This window comes from Argopecten irradians, chromosome 8 (assembly GCF_041381155.1).
Source record: "Argopecten irradians isolate NY chromosome 8, Ai_NY, whole genome shotgun sequence".
Classification (NCBI taxonomy): Eukaryota; Metazoa; Mollusca; class Bivalvia; order Pectinida; family Pectinidae; genus Argopecten; species Argopecten irradians.
Genome location: NC_091141.1, coordinates 32,169,903 through 32,190,754, shown reverse-complemented (window position 1 = coordinate 32,190,754; position 20,852 = coordinate 32,169,903). Strand labels below are relative to the sequence as shown.

Below are 20,852 nucleotides of genomic sequence, written 5' to 3'. Positions count from 1 at the left end.
AGGATTTTTCGCTTTCATTTCATTATTAAAAGGTAAAAATAGTACAAAAAATTGCTTTGTATGCAAAAAATGCTAAACAAAAGTTATGCGACGTAATTATGAAATTATTATTTATTAGACTAAATCATATATTTCGGATGTATACGTATATCCTCGATAAGTCGAATCTTAAGGTCGATGTACACTGAATAACCTCGAGTTGCAAATGTAGTTACGTTATGACCATGTGTATGTAGCGTTGTACATGAACGTTCAGATCAGGATTCCGTGCCAGAATTCTCTAGCAGTGGAGACTTTTCATTGTTGATGACAAAAGTTTTTATGTCCTTCCTAAGTACAGGGTTAAGAACATTATCCTGAAAAAAGATAAAATAAATTATTATAACAATGGTTTTAACTTTGTGATAGCAACGAATGACCGTTTATATATTTTGTTTTGTTTTGTTTTTTAATCTTTTATGAATAGACATGTGCTTTCAGTGTTTTATTTAATGCAGTACTAACAATAGAAACTATATTTGTAACGAGATAGACAATAGATGTAAACAGATGACCCCTGTTGGGCGGCCATCCTTATTTACAGAGCACTTACTGACGAGTGTTGAATTACGTCGATATATAAATAGCCGTCTTATAAAATCGGTTTTTATTTCAACTTGCATTGTTAACTTTAATAGCATTATGATAAATCATAGCTACATTATGCATGCAGCGTGTAAATGTTGCATCGAAGCTAAATAAATTATTCTACAAAAAGAAGGACGCACCACTGAGGATGCATCGATCAGATGTTTAATGTTTCGTATTCAATTATCGGTTAAATAAATACAGAAATAAATAAAAAAAAGTAATTTCAATTACAAATCACGAAACGTTGTCTGCAAATATTTCGTTTCGTACTATTTTCAAAACACGACATCGACAGAGTCTGAACGAAGGGAGGGAATTCTGGTAGATCAGGATGAAATACGATAGAGTGATGAATTATGCGAATCGAAGAGTGTATCAACATATATACTCACATGTTTATTGTCAGCAATATTGATGGCAATGCTGAACACAGCTGATACAGCAGAGAGGGTAAATAGTACCCAAAACACTGTCCTGTAGTTAGATAGTAGTTCTGCCATGTCTACACTGAAGTACAACCACAGGATATACTTATAGACTTTATTGAAAACCATAAGTACCAGAAAAAATAAAAAGGTAATGACAACGATGTGGATAAGAAAAAAATCTGTATTGCCTCACTGAACATTCGAATATGTTAAATAATTTATTGCTTTTAAAGATGTAACTCATACAACTGTTTGATCGAAGAATACGAATATGACTAACTTTGTTAAACAAATAACGAAGCGATCACTATGTAGTGAGAACTACTTTTGCGAGATACATGTACATGTTTTCGCGTTATTTTTAGAACACATGATAATGAACTTATGTATTCGCGAATATGTTAAATTAACGATGACGTGAAATATTTCAATGTGAAAGTAAAGTACTCTTTAAAGGCTGAAGTGAATATGTTAAAGCATTTAGGACGTGTTCAGACTGAATTTGGACGTTTGATGGGTGTTAGGATGATCTATCGTGCTTCGTCTGTCGTCGTGCGCCGTGCGACATCCGTAAACTTTTATTTCAAACGACTTCTTCTCAATAACCGAAAGGCCCAGGGTATTTATGTTAAATATGTACATGGGATAAAAGGCTACCACGTTTGTTCAAATGAATGACATTAACCTTCATTCATGGTCACAGGGGTCGAAAAGGCTAAAAACGGTCGATATAGCTAAAATCTTTAAACGACATCTGAAGGGCTACCAAGTTTCTTAAAACGAATGACCTTGACCTTCATTCAATGTCGCATTTGTCAAATAGAAGTTTTCAATACTATAATTGTACGTAAAAAGTGAACATTTTCATTCTATTTGAATCTGTTGTATTCATACAAAGTTGTTTTGCCCTACCGTATAAATTGCTGTATTCTGTCAATAGTCGGATGACCTTTTATGCCCATGGGCCTTTTGTTTATAATAATATTGGTAAATAGGATATTCTATTCCCAAATATATTAATTATAAATTTTACATACCTTTCAGTAGATCCCATTATTTTTCCTACAGCCAGATTTGTCATCCCGACACCCACGCTTTGTATGAAAATGGCGATTCCTGAAGCTGTTCCAAATGTATCGGTACTCACCAACATAGCAAAACAGGGCCACACGCACACCTGTTTAACAGTAATTCATAAAGGTTCTGTTAACTCAATGTAAACATTACCTCGAAGTGATAGAGGTTCTGATAACAGGAAAATGTTAATAATACTGAAGCGTTTGCCTTTATACTTGGTAAACTTGTTCTAACAACCGAATATAGGATGATATGAACATTGAGAAGTCGAAAGTTAAGAAAAGTGGTTTAGAACTTCTGTCGTCTTTATCGGAGGAGTAGATTTAAGATTTTAAAATAATAGTATAATACAAGTTGAAACTAACACCTTGAAGAGCATACAGGTTATAAAATAGCTCTCTCCCTCCCCCACCTCTCTCTTTCTCGCTCTTCCCTCACTGTCTCCCTCTCTCTCTGTCTCAAATACAACTTTATATATTATGTATATCTTTTCTTGTAAATGTCATCTTGTCCATGTAATTTGAATGTGTTATTATTTTTGGGAACGGGCTTTATATAAGTTGTATAACTTGTGCCCAATCCCATTGCTCATTTTGCAATGAAATATGTTTAAATCAAATCAATAAGCAAAGACGCAACTTCAATTTGCAAGACAAACATATAAAATAGCAACATTTGATAAGCTTTATGAGAAATTGATTACATATATGCGTTTTTGCACATATATAAGCTAATATTTATATTCCTGGTGATTATTAGCACGAAAGTATATTACTTGGCCGTATGATTCTGGTAACACCAGCGGTTTATAAAAACTCCAAAGCCATACACTATATCGTTAGTCGATTCTTTTGATGTATTCTTCACCAAACTACTTGCCTCATCTGATGCCGTATGTCGTACACAGAACCTTCAGGTTTGCTATGACATAGTCCAGGGTAGATACAACAACGGTGATAGTATTGAGTATACAGTCTCCTCCGGAACACGGAGTGTCTGTCTCCATATATATTGTTAATTGTTGTTTTATTTTCTACTCTTAAATCTAACGGTATTAAGATTTTGTTATTCGGTACAATACTAATTAAATTTAATTATTATTTACCAATGATAGGTATTAAAACCAGTGCTATACCTACAGCAAATGTTGTGTAGGTGAAACCGAGGTATACCGTGAGTATTAATGGGTGTATGCTTGGACAGAAGGACAGAAACATGTACACAGGAACAGTCAATATGGCCGAACAACTCAACAGTATACCAATACAACGGAATCGTTTCTGAAATAAAATATATAAGTAAAGTTAAATTTCCATGAATGAAAAAATAGATATAATTTTTGTCAGAGTATTTATAATCATATGTCCAATTGTAACTAAATTGTTTTTTCGTTTTTAATCAAGTTACATATTAGTAATTAGTACATTTAAGAAAAGAACTGATACAATCAACAATACATTGTGCAGTTATTTTGCAAAATTGAATCGCAACATCATATAAACTTGTAGCAAAATAATTGATAAATTATCACGTAAAGGTTACATGACCCAAATTATTTAAGGAGGAATTAACTGCTGTGTACGTACATATTTTAACGGTAATTTCATTTTAGCGTTTTCGCACCTGAAATCCTGAGCTAAACTCTGATTTCTCTATTAGCATATTCTTTATGTCTTGTATATATAGCTATGATGCATCCTCGATATTCCAGAGGTTACTATCACTAACGTTATATCCGCCCTTGGATTGTCTTATAGTTAAACTTAAGCAGTTCAGAATAAAAAAAATCTGACCAATCACATGCCTGCAAAGACTTCCTTTGAAGACTATATATGGTACAGAGAGAGCGACGCCAAACTTTAAAGCCACACAGTCAACCGCAGTATACCGTTATACGATTCTTTTGATGTGCATCAAATGACTAGATTACAATGTACCTATTCTATTGTCTTCCGTTTAACTATGAGATAGTCCATGGATGGATATAACGTCAGTAATAGTAACCCCTGGAGTATCGAAGATGGCTATGATGATATACGATTCATCATTATCTTAACTTGTCCATGACCGTTTTTACGCTAAGTTTGTAGCACACGTAAATTAACTGGTGTACAGTATATCATTTACCAGAAACAGTCCGAGGAAGGGTGGGAGGACGATGGACACATCGTATACAGCTCCGATATAGTATGCAGATGTTGTCTTGGAGTAACCATATCTGTCTTGAATGTATTTACTACAACATTTTCGACAAACTACTAACATTTAAATGACTACTGACATGTAAATAACATAACTAATAGCGGAGATAATGTACCCCAAATATACTAAATAGAGTGCAAAAAATATATCCAATGTGTTTTAGAGCACGCTAATTTGATATTTTTCTATGCCACGGGACTTTAACCTGCATTCCTGAAAGAATTCACTTTGAGTTTAGAACTGTTGCATGATTTGGAATTTTGTTGTTACTTGAGATTTCTGGCTCATGTTTAAATTATAAAAAATATATATATTCTGCAATTATTTATCTGGGACAGGGAACAGAGGATTTTCAAGACATTTCATTTTGAGTTTGGAATTGTTGGTTTTGGGATTTGTTAGATTTCCTTGACATTTCTGGAACTTTATCTAGGAAAGTTGGACTTTAGAGTGAGTTTAGAGTAAATCGGAGATGTACGTTATAAGTAATTCGTAGTAATTTCCACTAATACCTATTCTGATGTACGTTGTAGAAACATCGCGATAAAGTTTGTATGAATGAGCATGTTGTTTTTAATAAGGGAAATGTTTATCATAGTTTAAACATGAGAAGTTCATTGTAGTTGATTTACGATTAAAAAAATACCATCTATTCAGTTATTTTCGCGGGGATAATTTGAGAAGAAAAAATTTGACCCAGGAAATGCTAAAAAAAGGCTGAATCATATATTCTTAAAGGTATATCGCGACAATTAAAACCCTCTTAAAATGGAGTGTTGTCGCTTTTAGCTAAAATCGCGTTTGATCCATGTAAATAACCGGCTATAAAGTAGGCCTATTAATTAAAATGTTTTAAGAAAGTTTATCATCAACCCCAACCTACCTGCCATTGCTGACGACTGGGAGATAGGATGAATAGTAGCAGATGACTGTTACACACAGCAGCCAATAGGACTTAGGTAGCAGGCGGATATTCTTCAGTTGTCTAAGTAGTGTCTGAATTAAATGTAACTAATGTAGTCTCCATTCAAAAACATTTCCACAGCAATTGTTGAACAATATTGATCATTGATTTTTTTACTTTATGTGAATTAAAACATCCACGAAAAAGGAATTAAATATTATTAATGTTTAATCATATTAAATTATTGAAAATTTACGCCACTGCAAAATATCTATTTTTGAAATTGCAATCGTCATGTCGAGGGACATGTACTGTTATATTCAATATATGGTGCCACATACTTGAATGTCTTAAACGTTTACTTGTTAATCTTATCCATTAAAACAACTAATGTCGTTGTTTAATCTGAGTCTGCAAGACCATTTGACATGCACCAATATATCTTAGATGGAGAATGAAGGAATGATTGGAATGCTCATAATTTGTCTCATTCCAGAATTTGAATGATTTTTACTTTTAGAATATTTAGTCAAAACTAAATATATTGACATCCTGATCGCGTAAAAATCGTTAGAATAATGTATCATTCAAAATAAACACCTAAATAAAGCACTTGTCAATATCTCTAGATTTAATCATCATGTATTTCAAATGTTTTTCTAAAGAGTTATTAATTAATGCTGGCGACTTACAACAGTTTCTGATGTGCTATCTGAAATAACACTCATTTCCTTTTCAGAATGCTTCGTTCCATAGTAATCAAGTACTGATAGACCGACTGCACTTAAAGCCGTTGTACCGCATATAGCTGCACCTACAAAGAAATACGATTCCTATTTTAAGAACGGCTGTGATTTGCTTCATACCAAATAAAAAATGTTCATGTTTGGGTGAGATACCTGGCTCCAATTTTCCTTCAGCAAGGTAAAGTTCGACAGTTATTTTTTTATTCAGAATGACAAAAAACAAAAAACGAATAACTTTCAAACTCTACCTTGCGTTTACTTTCACTGTTCTTGCATTTAAGGTTCTCGGAGTTTAATATTCCTGAATTCAAATAATCTACTAGTGGATAAAACTTAAACATGTCTACTTTAATTGTAAAATTCGCGTATAAACTGTAACATGTCTACTTTTATCGTGATATTCGCGGATAAAACTGAAACATGTCTACTTTTATCGTGAAATTCGCGGATAAAACTGAAACATGTCTACTTTTATCGTGAAATTCGCGGATAAAACTGAAACATGTCTACTTTTATCGTGAAATTCGCGGATAAAACTGAAACATGTATTATGAATTTCCTTTTTGCATTGTTTTTAATTGAGTCAATACCTCGTATATTTAAATTTAAATTCGAATTTTTATTGAGATATTTAGTAAATATTGTGTAAATTACATCATAAATATTTTCACTTCTTTTCAAATATTTATATTTTAAATATATTATTAACGTACATCAATTATAAAATACATAATATATATATTTTTTTCACTTCCCTTTAAACCCAGAGCGCCCCGGTCAGGCCGATCCAGTTAGCGATGTCGGTATGAAACTTACCAACCCAGAGCGCCCCGGTCAGGCCGATCCAATTAGCGATGTTGGCAGTCAGGAGGAAGTTGGAGACGTTTCCTAGACGTAATGCTACCACATTGATACTAAAGACAATCGCCAGGTTATCAGGAAACCACATGGCAAGGACACGGTCTTGTACAACTGGATCATAATAAACATATTTCATATTCTGAAAACCTATTTCAGTGATGAAAACAAAACTATAAATTACTGTAAACTACTTATTTACACATTTTTTCAAGGGTTACCGAACCGCTATATGTCAACATGTATTGTTAAATTGTAGGTTTTTATAACACGTACCATTATCTTTTACGACTTAAAATGTTCAAATAATGTCAGAATACATGTATGTATCAAGGTAATTCACCCAAAAATGAGTTGAAATACAGTGATGTTGTGAACTAACTTTTAGCATGATAACTTAAATGTCGACTGACGTTAAATTTCTTACTCAAAGCGGTTCCTGTTCCTGCACCGAGGAGCAGACGACTGCAGAACATCAAAGGAAACATGGCAGAAGTGCCTCGGATCTGGCTAGTTACGGCCGAGGCAAACAATGATGTTCCTAGCCACGCAATGCTTGTACCCAAGATGGAAGAAACTTAAGAGAAGGCAAAGGTGCGATCAACATTTGGCCGCCACTTCCATTTTCTAATATATGCTTATCGTAATATATGAGCAAAATTTAAAGGTTTCTTAAAAACATAAATAACATCAGAATATCGATGACCTAAGACGAGATAACAACAGCAAACATATGCCAGATTTCCGGTGTAATATATGATAACTATGGAGATAATTTCGCTGTTTTCCCGTTTGGTGCAGTAATATTCAAATACCGCGCAGTATTTAGGACGACGGCGGGAAACATATGACGACCCGCGTTATGAAAATTTACATTTTATTTATTTCAATCAAAATTTTCATAAGATAATGATGAGTTAAGTATTAATTCGTTTTGCATTCGTATTTTAAAAATTAAAAGCCGTTTCGGAAAGATAGTGGGCCTTTAAGAAAATACACGATAAAAACAAAATAGTAATATAATTCATAAAGCAACGCTTTAAAAACACAATATTTGTTTTTATTATTTCAGTATGCTATTGTAAAAGTATTACTCTACCTAGAATTCCGACTCTGTCGACAAAATACCCCTACTTTACCTCGAATTCCTACTCTGTCGACAAAATACCCCCCTGGTAACACTGTGGCAGCAGTCCTTCAAATTAGAAAATAAAGTAACTAAACAAACTAGTATATTCAGGATCTTAGATGAGTGAAAATTTCATATGAAAGTTTAGTAAACGTGTCGGAAAAATTAATATTTTTTTAAGTGTTAAGGAGAAAAATAAAAAAAAAACTTCCATTCAACTTTCCTAAAATCTCATGAAATGAACACAAATTTAAAATACTTTTATCACAAAATTACATCAGCCTACGTTTCGCAGAAATGTCCAACGGATGTTGCCATTTTGTCTCGACTTCCTCAAATCCTGACGTCATGTCATCGTTTACGGACATCAAGTTATGACGTCAAAATGGATTTCTAGCCAATGAAAACCCTTCAGGTTACATTACACTAGTTATACATGAAAACATAGTAAACGGACGAAATCACTGGATATCAGGCTGATTATGTGATACAAATAATGAGGTACAGGGTACTTATAATGGTTTAAATAATAAAGAATTTATCAGTTAAACAGAAAACAGAATAAACAATTAACGATTAATGGCATATGTATGCCACTCAAGTCATCAGAAATTATTAGAAAATCTTTACATGTATGATGATAATATTTTGTCTGTTATAAGGAAACATTTTTTGTTATTTTTTTAAAATATTTTCGCCTAAGTATACTATCTATACTCAATTACATCCAGGCGTATGCCGCGTAGAGTTGGTTATAGCGATCAGGTCCAAGCCCGACACAGTCCGAGCAACACGTGGCATTAGAGGTTATATTCTCACAGCTTCCGGTCTGTCGAAGGTCAATATGGCAATGCAAGTAAAAAGGAAAAAGAAAGAATGTCAAAAAATAGCGAGATTGGGATCTAAATTTTATTATACAAATGTATATAAAGTTTTATTGTGACTGTCTTTTTTCTTCTGCATATTTACATCTTATTAGTGTATACATGCTTTGAGAAGTGCCGTATATGCTGTGTCTCCATGCGATACCGGGTAACATGACTTCAGTATAGCACTACTACATACCATATCCAGCCGCCATACTCAATCTGTGCACGTAATAAAACTATCAATGGTGAAGAGAGCGGTCTGTCAGATCAGCAGGAGAAAGAAAAATGTTTGTGATGCTTATGTACTGTAAATGCGGTTATATAAATGGAACGCAAAATGTGGAAAAGGTCCGGTCAGAAAAGCTTCCTTTAAAAGGATGAACATTATACAAAATAACAAAAGTGAGAAAGAGGTTGTTTACAGTCATCCTTTCCAACCTGTTACCGTAGATAACACCGATTGGGTTGGTATCAATATCAGCTTAAAAACAAATTACAGATTAATACGCCATACCATTATGATATGAGCATGGTTCTAATTTAAACCTTAACTTTGTCGGTATGGAAGTGAACTCTAAAACTTTTGTTAAACCATCAGTTATCATTCAGAAACTATTACGCCACCGTCAGCACCCACAGAATATCGACAAGGTTAACAAGATCGAAGCTACCACATTAAGTGTTGTAGTTTTGAAACAAACGCGACCTATTTACGAGAAAATGATCAGTGATGCTGTGAGTCAAGGACAGCCTAAAAGTATCCATGTACTAAAACAGACATTATGATTGGCGAATTCGTTTTCTTTGAAAAATAATATGAGAATGACGTGTTAATCCGATGTAATTTTGACGATACAATAATGAAATCGACGTTGCGTATTGATTTGAAAAATAATCCATCGGAAATTCAATGGAATGCTACGTTTAAACGGAATGTATTTTTATCAAGTAGACTGAAAAATTAATTACATGGTGTATAAATATTGATGTCAGTGTTTGTTAAAACTTAACTAAACCTAACCAATGCTTGAACTCTGTAACCTTTGGCTTTAAGGTTACGTCATTTATGCTACTGACTTCCATGCACCGAGAGCAAATTTGTGATGCTGTTAGTCAAGGACAGCCTCAGAGCATTCATGTACTTCTGTTATGTAACCTTTGACCTGTGATGTTACGTCATTCATGTTGTGCGGTCATTGACTCGTAGTATCAAACACTACATCTAAGGTAACCTTTTCAACCCACAATTTAATAGTACTTAGATATAAGAAGTACAATTGATTTACGGGTATAACCTGAGATAAGTTAGGTGTAACTTATCACAAGGGCATTGTGATGCATGTAAGCAAATATTTTATTGATTAAAGGTGAAATACACGAGTCTATATTCTCATAGTTTATCAGTGTAATCATATTATTCTTAATAATGACAAACACTGCATGTAAGAAAATTCAATGGTTGTTTATCTTTTTATCTTTAAAACATCGAAAGATATTTCTGCAATATAGATAGTATCTCTAATGTTATCTATTTTCATAAAATACATTTCCTTACCCTGACAATTATTATTAACATTTAGACACTAGTGGAAACTCCAGCTTTGTATTTCTCTCTTTCTCAAGTTCCCACTTCATAATGATTGCTCTCTTATACATGTACAAAATGTTTAATGTGAATGATATCGCTTTGCAAATGTGACAATGTCATTTTCCACACTATTGGAATTTCATTTTTGCCCCATATGTTTTCACAAATACATACCATAATTCCAGAACATATAATCCGAATTTGCATATTACATAGTTATCTGCACTTGCTGATTGCACTGCACTTGCGGGAAGTATTGATTGTGACGTCATGTGTTTGCGAGCGTAACGTCATACGTTTCGGAGAAAACGACGTGAATTGTGCTCACAAAATAATGACGTAACAATCGATACCTACCCGCAAGGGAGCTAACTCTGTTATATGCAAAGACGAAATAGGAGAACTCACCTCTTTTCCTTGGAGAACCTCTTTTCCTTGGAGATCCTTTTGTAAGGCACTCAAAATATCCACGTTAAAATACAAACCATAGCCGAGAGTGCAGTTAAAGAATAAAAGCACTTTTCGCCAGTTTCCTGTTGAAATAAAAAAAACTACACTGAACTAATAATGAAAAGCAATAAATGAAGTAAAATGAACAGAATCTAGTATTGTAATAATGGTATTTGGCTTCATGTCCTTCACCTTAGAGCCAAGGTGCCCCGTGGTTAGAATGCACCAAGATATAGTACCACAACCCTTCTACCTCTGGGACACGAGCTCGAATCTCAGGTGGGACAGTTTCTAGTTACTTAGCGCTAATTCAGTGTTTTTCTCCGGGTACTCCGGTTTTCTTTCCTCAACCATCTAAATATGACATGTCCTTAAATGACTGTTAATAGGACTTTGAACGTTAAACTGTATAAAACCTCACAACTTCCAGTTTATTTATCAACAGCACAGAAAATAACGTATTCCCAGAACACATGAAAAAAAATTATACAAATATTCAAACTATGTATAGAAATATAGAAACCGATTAAGAACACATTAACCAGAAACATATTTAGAATTTTTATAAGTATTCATTGACATTGCATTATGTATGGAAAGTACATTGTAATTTCAGATCAATTTGGTTTATGTCGTTATGTATATGTATAGTGTAAGCTTACTGAAAACTAAAATGTTATTTCTTCTCACCAAGGCTCATTTAAAATTCATGTATATGTATGTATGGCAAAATGGCTATATCATATAGCATATCCCGGTCCTGAAGCGTAACATTTATTTAAGGATTTACTTGAATTATATGTAAGTTTAAATGGGGATATAAACATCAGATGTCTTCATTTTAGTCAGTTCTTATAGGCGTGATTCTTTCAGTATAAAATGTTCATGACAAATAGGAACTTGTGTACGTCTACCACAAAACATCGGAGTGTAAAAATGTATTTCTTTATTAAATCATTTTGATAAAAACCACATATCAATGAGAAATTTGTAAAAATAAATATGAAACAAGTGGAAATATCCTCTTCTTGGAAAATGACAATTGTACTCCCACGCCAACTTGATTAAGTTCATGCAAAAATATAAAATAATTTTCAAGTCTATAACCTGTCAAAACGGTCTTGTCTAGTCGGAATCCACGTATATTCCCGAGTGATATTTGTATTATATACCTTCTTTAATTAAAACCGTTATGCTCTGGAATCCTGGTTATACCAGCCAAATATAAGGTTACACATTATTACACATCACATCAATACATCGGATTTGTTTGTACTTGCATTCCTATCGGTTAAGATCTATGCAGTAGAAATGGCTAAGTAGTATCAAGTAAACCTTAAGTAAACACGAGGCTATCTTATTCAAACAATGGTTAAGGCGAGCTGAGGTTGAATGTATACGTTAATTAAATATACATTACGAATGCAAGATATTCAACGTCGACCAATACGTTAATTGAATATGCATTACGAAAGCAAGATATTCAACGTCGACCAATACGTTAATTGAATATGCATTACGAAAGCAAGATATTCAACGTCGACCAATACGTTAATTGAATATGCATTACGAAAGCAAGATATTCAACGTCGACTATTCATTATACAAAGATGATTTTGTATCTGATAAAATCAAATCGAATGACGGACATGAATTATACAAAAGCTAATGAATAAGAATGTGTTAAACTGGCTGGAAATCTGGTTAAAATAACATTGATGATTCTGTCATGAATTGATCAATTAGTAACCTCTTTTTATATATTTAATATATAAAATATCTGTCGATGGTTGACGGCGTTTGAGTCAGTAACTCGACTCAATATCATTTTCTGAAATAATGTATAAAGAACACTCACGCAACTTACGTATCATAGCTGGATAAACCGGTGGCGGGTCTTTCTTGTGTCCATCTGATAGTACGCCGTACATGCCATATGTACATGTACATACATTGTACACACATTAGATAACATACTGTGACGAGACTCAAACTTAAGCGCACATTTTATAGAATTTTAACTTGCATGCAAAATAGCAAATCGACACGTTCAAAGTTACCGTGAAAAACAACAAACGAAATAATATGGTTAATTATACATAAGAAGAAAATAAAGAATATATGTACCTTGGTAAAGATTAGTATCAATATTGTTCTTATTGTCACATCACTATTATTAAAACGATTTATCACAAACTATACAACATTTTGTTGACATACAGCTACATCATTTATCAGTGATATATTTCTATATCATTTATATTTTCTTTTTTAAGTGATATCAACAGCTTTTATTAAAAAACATCAATAATTCCTATATATGCAGTTTGTTACGAACGATCGATCCATCATAATCATGAAAATGATTGAGATGACATTTTTCAATGTGGTGACGAAAAGTTGATGATGTGTAATTCTCTTTTACAACGTATTGCTTCACAGAAAGCCTTCGCTTTTCGGTTGCCCTAAGACTGGTTAAGGTTTAAAGATGCAAAGAAAGAAACTTTAAAAAAAACTGTCATTAGTACATTCAAATACAAATGTATAAGTAGACAAATTGCTGGATAATTTGTTTTTGCATTTACAAGTACAAAAACTATATCTATAAATTTCTTTGTGAAGTCTCTGGTTTTGAGTCAGGATGATAATCGAAAAATCAATTAATTAGTAATTTCATACAGTTTAGGACATTTTTCGTTTCAGTAATACAATAATATATGATCGGAAAAGAAAATCAAGTATTACATGGCCATATCCGCTGTGTTTCGATTTGATGTTGAAATTTTCCTTTCACGCTCCATAAATTTAATCATGTTTCACATATTAGCGCTCATTTACGTTCACTACATTTTTGTGTTGTTTTGAGGTGAGTCGAAGTATAAAGAATAAATCCCTTTGTCAGATTTTTTCATCACCAATAATAAATACAAACTGATTAATGACACCCTATTTATTTATATTGCAAGTTGTTTGATATTTCGTATTAACGCAAAACTACTAAACTTATACAACCCAGGAGAAATACAAAAGAAAAATAATTACATGTGTGTTTGTAAAAAACGAAAATTCAGAGCAGATATGTTGAAACCTACCTTACAATTTAATGAAATATTGTATCTGTTTCAACATCTGATGTAAACAGTATGTGATCAATAATTGTTTTCCATCGAAATAAAAGTCGTCATTATTATATTTTGTAAATGTGCCATTGAAAAATTAATACCCTTCAATTCGACTAAATTTATTGAAAAGCCATATTTGTAATAAAGTTTTGTTGAGAACTATTTGAGAATATTATCAATATACATGTATAACAAAAAAATAAATGTAATATCATAATTTTATTAAAACAACACAAAACAACATATAACAAGGTAAGTACAATTAAATGCGATTACTATGGCACTTGGAAAAGATTAATAATCAACATAACAAAACAATGGATATGTCACTGTCATGTAACAAAGTATAGATATCACAGTCTATATATATATATCAGTGACATGGTCACAAAATCACTCCTCCATTCGTTCACCGGAAATGACGACATCATCTCTCACAACCTGTCTATGTTGTCGTGTATCTTTTTGACGACTCCATGCGTAGCTATATTGGTTTAATGTGTCCACTTTATGGAGAGATTTCTTATCCAATATCGCTCTCCTCACAAACACTTTACAGCCTTGTTCGATCACACTTTTGATTTGTCTGCGAAGTCGGAGCTTAGCTCCAAACAACAGATTGTATTCCCAGTCACGGTTGTCTATAGTACCAGAAATTACCTTAGAGAACATCACGTGACGTTTCCCCCGTAGTTTTGTTTGCACTGATACCTCGTACAGAGCTAATATACAACTGTCTCTGAATAGCTGGACACGCTTGTAACATTTTCCTTGGAAGTTCCTCCTGTATCCACGCTTTGGCTTTGGTTCAGTCATATCAGTTGGACAATAGGCCAGTCGCCATGACGACCAATTTAGACAGCTGCATGTGAAAGCTGCTTTTGATGTTTTCTCTCTGGGGATCATGTCACCTTCATCAGTGTCTTTCTTCACTTTGTTCTGGAACATTAAATACAAATTTGTTATTTTTAGCAATATTTTTATGAGTTAATGACTTAATGAAAATATCAATTGTTCTATAATTGAATAATGGAATGGCGGTTTGTTAATTTCATCATATTATTAATTGTCGTTCTATCAAATTTATTTGTTTTAGCATAATAGAATCAACAAAAGGTAGTTACCTTTATCCTTTTAACAGTGACATCTCTCCTCTTTGGATTTACTCTTGGCTTAGTGATATTCGCCTTTGATGACGGAATCATATTTGTCGTTGTTGTTGACGACATTGGTGAAATAAGTGGCGGGGTTGGATGTATACCACTTATATCTGAATCTACCTTCCTTAGAGTCCCAAATAATCCCTCCAGGTCTCTGTTGATGCCACTTGGTCCATATCGACCTCTGACCTCGGCCTCGTAACCCTGTGATACATCAATTAATAATTTTGAGTATTTTACATTAGAATATGAAAATTAGAAATAGTATGTTCTAACAAGGTTATCATTATGTACACTATATTTATAATTTTATAATGAACTTCAATATTTGAATTTTGTTATATCATTTATTACTAACCGAGAATAGGTCCTCGCCCCTCTCCCGGTAACATATAGCCATAAGAAAGTCACAGATGTTAGAAAATTCGCTCAGCTTTAGGTAATGTCCCTCTGTATTTGTGGATATCGTCTTGTAGAAGTCCTCAACACCTTCATGTTCAAACACCTGGACACCATATATCTTAACACCCTGAAGAATAAAAAATTATGATCATTTATTTATGACGAAAACTTTTGAACCATGGTTACTTACAATTTATTACATTTTTTGATAACATAACGTTTGTGTTCCTTTGTAAATAGCATGTTCACAATGAATTCTATACATAAGTTTATTTTATCACCTTTATTATCGTTGATTAAATTATTCTGATGACTTATATTTTATCATCATATATTACCTACCATATTGTGAAGGTCTGTGACTTCTGATCTCCAGTCAATGTTGTCAACATTTAGTTCATATTCGGGTTCATGTGCTTTGGCGTCTCCAATCATGACCAAGATTCTTTGTGATGCTGGCGTCCATGAGAAGTTTTGTCGGATCATTCGGAGGATCAGTTCATAACATTCATCCTCGTCTCCGCCACCAGTTCCTTCTACACCCTTCACGAAATTACAAAGTTCTACAACGTCCGTGCAGAGGTCTAGTTGTTTGGTCAAGTAGAAGACTTTTTCGTCACAGTAATCGCCGTGGGCAATGACACCGATTCTGATGCCGGGAATGTCCGCCTGGAGTCGCTGTATCATGTCCTGTAACCTGCCCTGGACCTCCTCGAGTATGGAGGACATAGAGCCAGTAGTATCAAAGGAGAAGACGATTTCTAGGAGTCCTCCCGGAGGCAGCATGGGTGGGGCGGCCATTATGATAGAAACTGAAAATTGACGTGAAAGCCAGTTTAATGAATGCCTCACAATGGTTATCGTTACAAAATCATACAAGTTTTGGATTTAAAATGGTCCTGATATGTTTTCACAAAATTGAGACATGAAAATGATCATTGATATCCAGACGATTGTGAAATTAATTGATAAAACCTTTGTAAGTGATATAGTTCCGGAATTTCTAATACGCTGGATGTAAGAGATAATTGAGACAATTTCTTATTTATATATAGTAATCACCTCTTTGATATGTAGAATCGAATTGATTAAGTCTAGATGTAGTTGTGGTTTGTATACGCAGCTATAAACTGTAGATACTGGTATAAGGTACTATAGTAGTTATAATGTGAATTCACTTCGCCAGTCCAATACACATTGCTGTCTGGCGTCTGCTCACAGCCCTATTTATACTGATTTTTAAGACAGGCTCAGACTTGTTCGCTAAAAATAGATAAACAAGTTACCTGTTCGGGATCGATAAGCATGTGTATGTGTAAAACTCTAGAGGAGTTTCGAATAAGGAATAAGACATTTCGGATTTTATCATAGAATCCCTGCATGAACTATTTTACGTATGTCATCATATTTATGGTAGATTAAAGATAGTCATTCTGATGTTAAGATAAACTAGTTCATGCCATGTTAACGTTAATTGGATGTTTAAAAGCACATCTTAACACCGATGTAATACGTGTCTTGATTTATATACCTTCGGATGTAATTTAAAAAAGGAAATACGCTTTAGTTACGTTGTAGATAAAACATACACGGTATCAACAAATATTAAAAAATACATGTACATACTATAATTATATAGTTATTAAAGCATATGTGTGTGTCGATATACAGTCAGATAAATTACATAAACACTAATATATTGAGTATTTTCTTTGATTTACAAGTATTATCACAAACGAAATATAATCGTTTTTATCAACACATATATAGATTTATAGATGCAATGTTATTAGTAAGTAAACGTCCGAAGTTAGAGGTAAATTCGGGATACCTCGGATTTTATTCAAATCTGTTAAGTTTATCGATCAAACATGTTCTGGCGAAGTATATGTCTGACGAGTCTGGGCCTGCCGCAGGAACGAGTATAAATAGGGCTGTGAGCAGACGACAGGCAGCAATGTGGATTGGACTGACGAAGTGAATACACACTGAGGTATACCTACTACGAGCAGGCAATACATAACGGCGTACATAGAACACTATATAACTTCCCTAATACATATATAAGGTAATAATATGAATATGATTTATAAATCAGGAATAAGATTTTATTTATATTTGACAATAAATAATTGATCTTTGCAATTTTTTGAGATTGAAAAATAAATATAAAAATAATATATAAACAATTATGTAACTGTCTTAAATATTTAATTTCAGATTCTATCATAATGGCCGCCCCACCCATGCTGCCCCCGGGAGGACTCCTAGAAATCGTCTTCTCCTTTGATACTACTGGCTCTATGTCCTCCATACTCGAGGAGGTCCAGGGCAGGTTACAGGACATGATACAGCGACTCCAGGCGGACATTCCCGGCATCAGAATCGGAGTCATCGCCCACGGCGATTACTGTGACGAAAAAGTCTTCTACTTGACCAAACAACTAGACCTCTGCACGGACGTTGTAGAACTTTGTAACTTCGTGAAAGGTGTAGAAGGAACTGGTGGCGGAGACGAGGATGAATGTTATGAACTGATTCTCCGAATGATCCGACAAAACTTTTCTTGGACGCCAGCATCACAAAGAATCTTGGTCATGATTGGAGACGCCAAAGCACATGAACCCGAATATGAACTAAATGTTGACAACATTGACTGGAGATCAGAAGTCACAGACCTTCGTAATATGGTAGGTATTATATAATGATAAAAGATAAGTCATCAAAATAAGTTAACTAACGATATGGTAGGTAATAAAGATATTTAATATAATTATGTAAATCAACTTATGAAAATAAAACATTATGAACATGTTATTTACAAAGGATCACCAACGTTATATCATTAAAAAAATGTATAATCAAATTGTAAGCATGGTTCAAAAGTTTTTATCATAAATAAATAATCTCATTTTTTATTCTTCAGGGTGTTAAGATATATGGTGTCCAGGTGTTTGAACATGAAGGTGTTGAGGACTTCTACAAGACGATATCCACGAATACAGAGGGACATTACCTAAAGCTGAGCGAATTTTCTAACATCTGTGACTTTCTTATGGCTATATGTTACCGGGAGAGGGGCGAGGACCTATTCTCGGTTAGTAGCAGTCACACACACAGAAAAAATATATATAATGCACAATTTGATCCACAAGAAAACGTTCGAAATTAAAAAAAAACCCCGTACTTTTTGCAAACAAAAACGTATTAATATGACTGCATATAGCGAAGATAATAAATTTCTTCTTTATGTGATACAGGGGTACGAGGCTGAGGTCAGAGGTCGATATGGACCAAATGGCATTAACAGAGACCTGGAGGGATTATTTGGGACTCTGAGGAAGGCTGAATCAAGTACAAGTGGTATCCATCACACTCTGCCAATTTCAGCAACATCGTCAACAACGATGACGACTTTGATTCCGACACCCAAAGCGACTACCTCTAAGCCAAGAGTGAATCCAAAGAGGAGAGATGTCACGGTTAAAAAGATAAAGGTAACTAATGTTAATAGATATATCAAGGTATTAATAATTAAAAGAAAAAAATAAATATCATTTCATTATTTGTATATTTGATCGCGCAAAAGTGATTGTTTTTAATTTGATTATGACTTATTATAAGCATTTTACTTACTATTTCTGTAATCACTTTTCCAGGATAGAGTGAAGAAAGGTGATGTCGACGGAGACTTGATTCCTAGAGAGACAACATCACATTCAGCCTTCACATGCAGCTGTCTGAATTGGTCATCATGGCGACTGGCCTACCGTCCAACTGACGTGAACGAAGAAAAATCTAGAATTGGATACAGGAGAGTTTTCAAAGGTTTATGTCACAAACGTCTCCAACTATTCAATGACACTTGTAAAACAGCCTTATATGAGGTATCCGTGCAAACAAAACGTCGGGGGAAACGTTATGTGATGTTTTCCAAGGTAATTTCTGGTACAATTGACAACCGTGAATGGGAATACAATCTGTTGTTTGGAGCTAAGCTCCGACTTCGCAGACAAATCAAAAGTGTTGTCGAACAGGGCTGCAATGTGTTCGTAAGGAGAGCGATCTTGGATAAGAAATCCCTCGCTAAAGTGGACACGTTAAACAAATATAACTACGCCTGGAGCCGTCAAAAAGACACAAGACAACACAGACAGGTTGTTAGGAGGTATGTCACTATTTCCGGAGAGTGTATGGAGTAGTAGGATTAATACATTGTAAACACATGATGAACAAACCTAAATATACTATATGACAGAATGATATTTAATACGATAATTCAGTGCATTCCGATTTTTTGTATTCCGTATGTGCAATACACGTTTAAGTTTTCATTTACTTAAATCATTATGAAACTCGTTTTGTTTTATTTATTTGCTTTTAATAAAAGATGAAAATTTGTATTCACTTGAAGTTATGTTTTTTCTATGAATATTGGAAGGGTGTTTTGATAGAAGGCTATTGACGAACTAAAGCATTAGGTTTGACAAGTTCAATGTAATTGTCTGTAGTCTCTGAAGATGTCTTTTTAACGCCATATGGGACATATATGGTAAATGAATACTTAATGTCTTACTCATAGAATATCTTAAAAATCATTGCGAGGTAAAGGACTTAAACAAATGATTACCATATAGTCGGTTATTTTCGAAGATTTTGGCGATTTTTACTGAACAGAAAATTGAGATTTTAAATGTCGCAATTTAGCTTTAAGGTTATTTATTTAACAATTTTCGCAATATTCCGTTGATCGAATTTTGGCGACTTAGCAACCTACCGCGAATTTGTATCATTCACTTCAAAACTACACGTAAATAATAATTTGATATCCTTTCAATAGTGATGTAAGAATGAAACATTAAACAAAATTTTAGTTACGATTTGAATACGTCATCACTAGATTATGGTATCATATGATCTATACAAATCCAATAGTAGAGTCATTTTGCGTGTTTTAAGTTTTCGCGATAAGGACTTAAGCTTTAAGTGGTTTTGGAATTTCACAATTCAGCTTTTAGGGTATATATATTTCACTCATTTCTCAATTTTTCGCTGATCAAATTTTCGCATTAATAGCAACGTTCAGCGAAACCGCGATTATATGAACCCCGTGAAAATTACCGGCTACATAATGTAGGTGATATTCAATCTAATCATAACATAATCATATAACAACCCCGTGAAAATGACCGGCTATATGATGAAGGTGATATTCACTTTAATTACAGCGGTGTAGAAGTGAAAATGACCGCTATATGATGAAGGTAATATTCACTTTAATTACAGC

General features: G+C 33.7%; 3 protein-coding genes across 3 annotated transcripts; 1 reads left to right on the top strand and 2 right to left on the bottom strand.

The window, feature by feature from the left end:
• Positions 1 to 15: 15 nt before the first annotated feature.
• LOC138329845 (lysosomal dipeptide transporter MFSD1-like) lies at positions 16 to 12,812 on the bottom strand. Its single transcript, XM_069277133.1, has 13 exons — positions 12,749 to 12,812; positions 10,858 to 10,964; positions 8,700 to 8,803; positions 7,985 to 8,040; positions 7,273 to 7,422; positions 6,804 to 6,959; positions 5,934 to 6,055; positions 5,221 to 5,333; positions 4,263 to 4,371; positions 3,275 to 3,415; positions 2,096 to 2,235; positions 1,023 to 1,137; positions 16 to 356 (listed from the first exon to the last, which is right to left on the bottom strand). Exons 1-13 carry the CDS (start codon positions 12,810 to 12,812, stop codon positions 258 to 260), a joined length of 1,476 nt encoding a protein of 491 aa, XP_069133234.1. The 3' UTR covers positions 16 to 257.
• A 1,358-nt stretch (positions 12,813 to 14,170) lies between these two features.
• On the bottom strand, positions 14,171 to 17,088 carry LOC138330111 (uncharacterized). Its single transcript, XM_069277482.1, has 5 exons — positions 16,628 to 17,088; positions 15,908 to 16,377; positions 15,522 to 15,692; positions 15,128 to 15,367; positions 14,171 to 14,942 (listed from the first exon to the last, which is right to left on the bottom strand). Exons 2-5 carry the CDS (start codon positions 16,364 to 16,366, stop codon positions 14,397 to 14,399), a joined length of 1,416 nt encoding a protein of 471 aa, XP_069133583.1. The 5' UTR covers positions 16,367 to 16,377; positions 16,628 to 17,088; the 3' UTR covers positions 14,171 to 14,396.
• Positions 17,089 to 17,523: 435 nt separating this feature from the next.
• Positions 17,524 to 19,966, top strand: LOC138330113 (uncharacterized). Its single transcript, XM_069277485.1, has 5 exons — positions 17,524 to 17,633; positions 17,786 to 18,255; positions 18,492 to 18,662; positions 18,826 to 19,062; positions 19,225 to 19,966. Exons 2-5 carry the CDS (start codon positions 17,797 to 17,799, stop codon positions 19,765 to 19,767), a joined length of 1,410 nt encoding a protein of 469 aa, XP_069133586.1. The 5' UTR covers positions 17,524 to 17,633; positions 17,786 to 17,796; the 3' UTR covers positions 19,768 to 19,966.
• Positions 19,967 to 20,852: the final 886 nt, after the last annotated feature.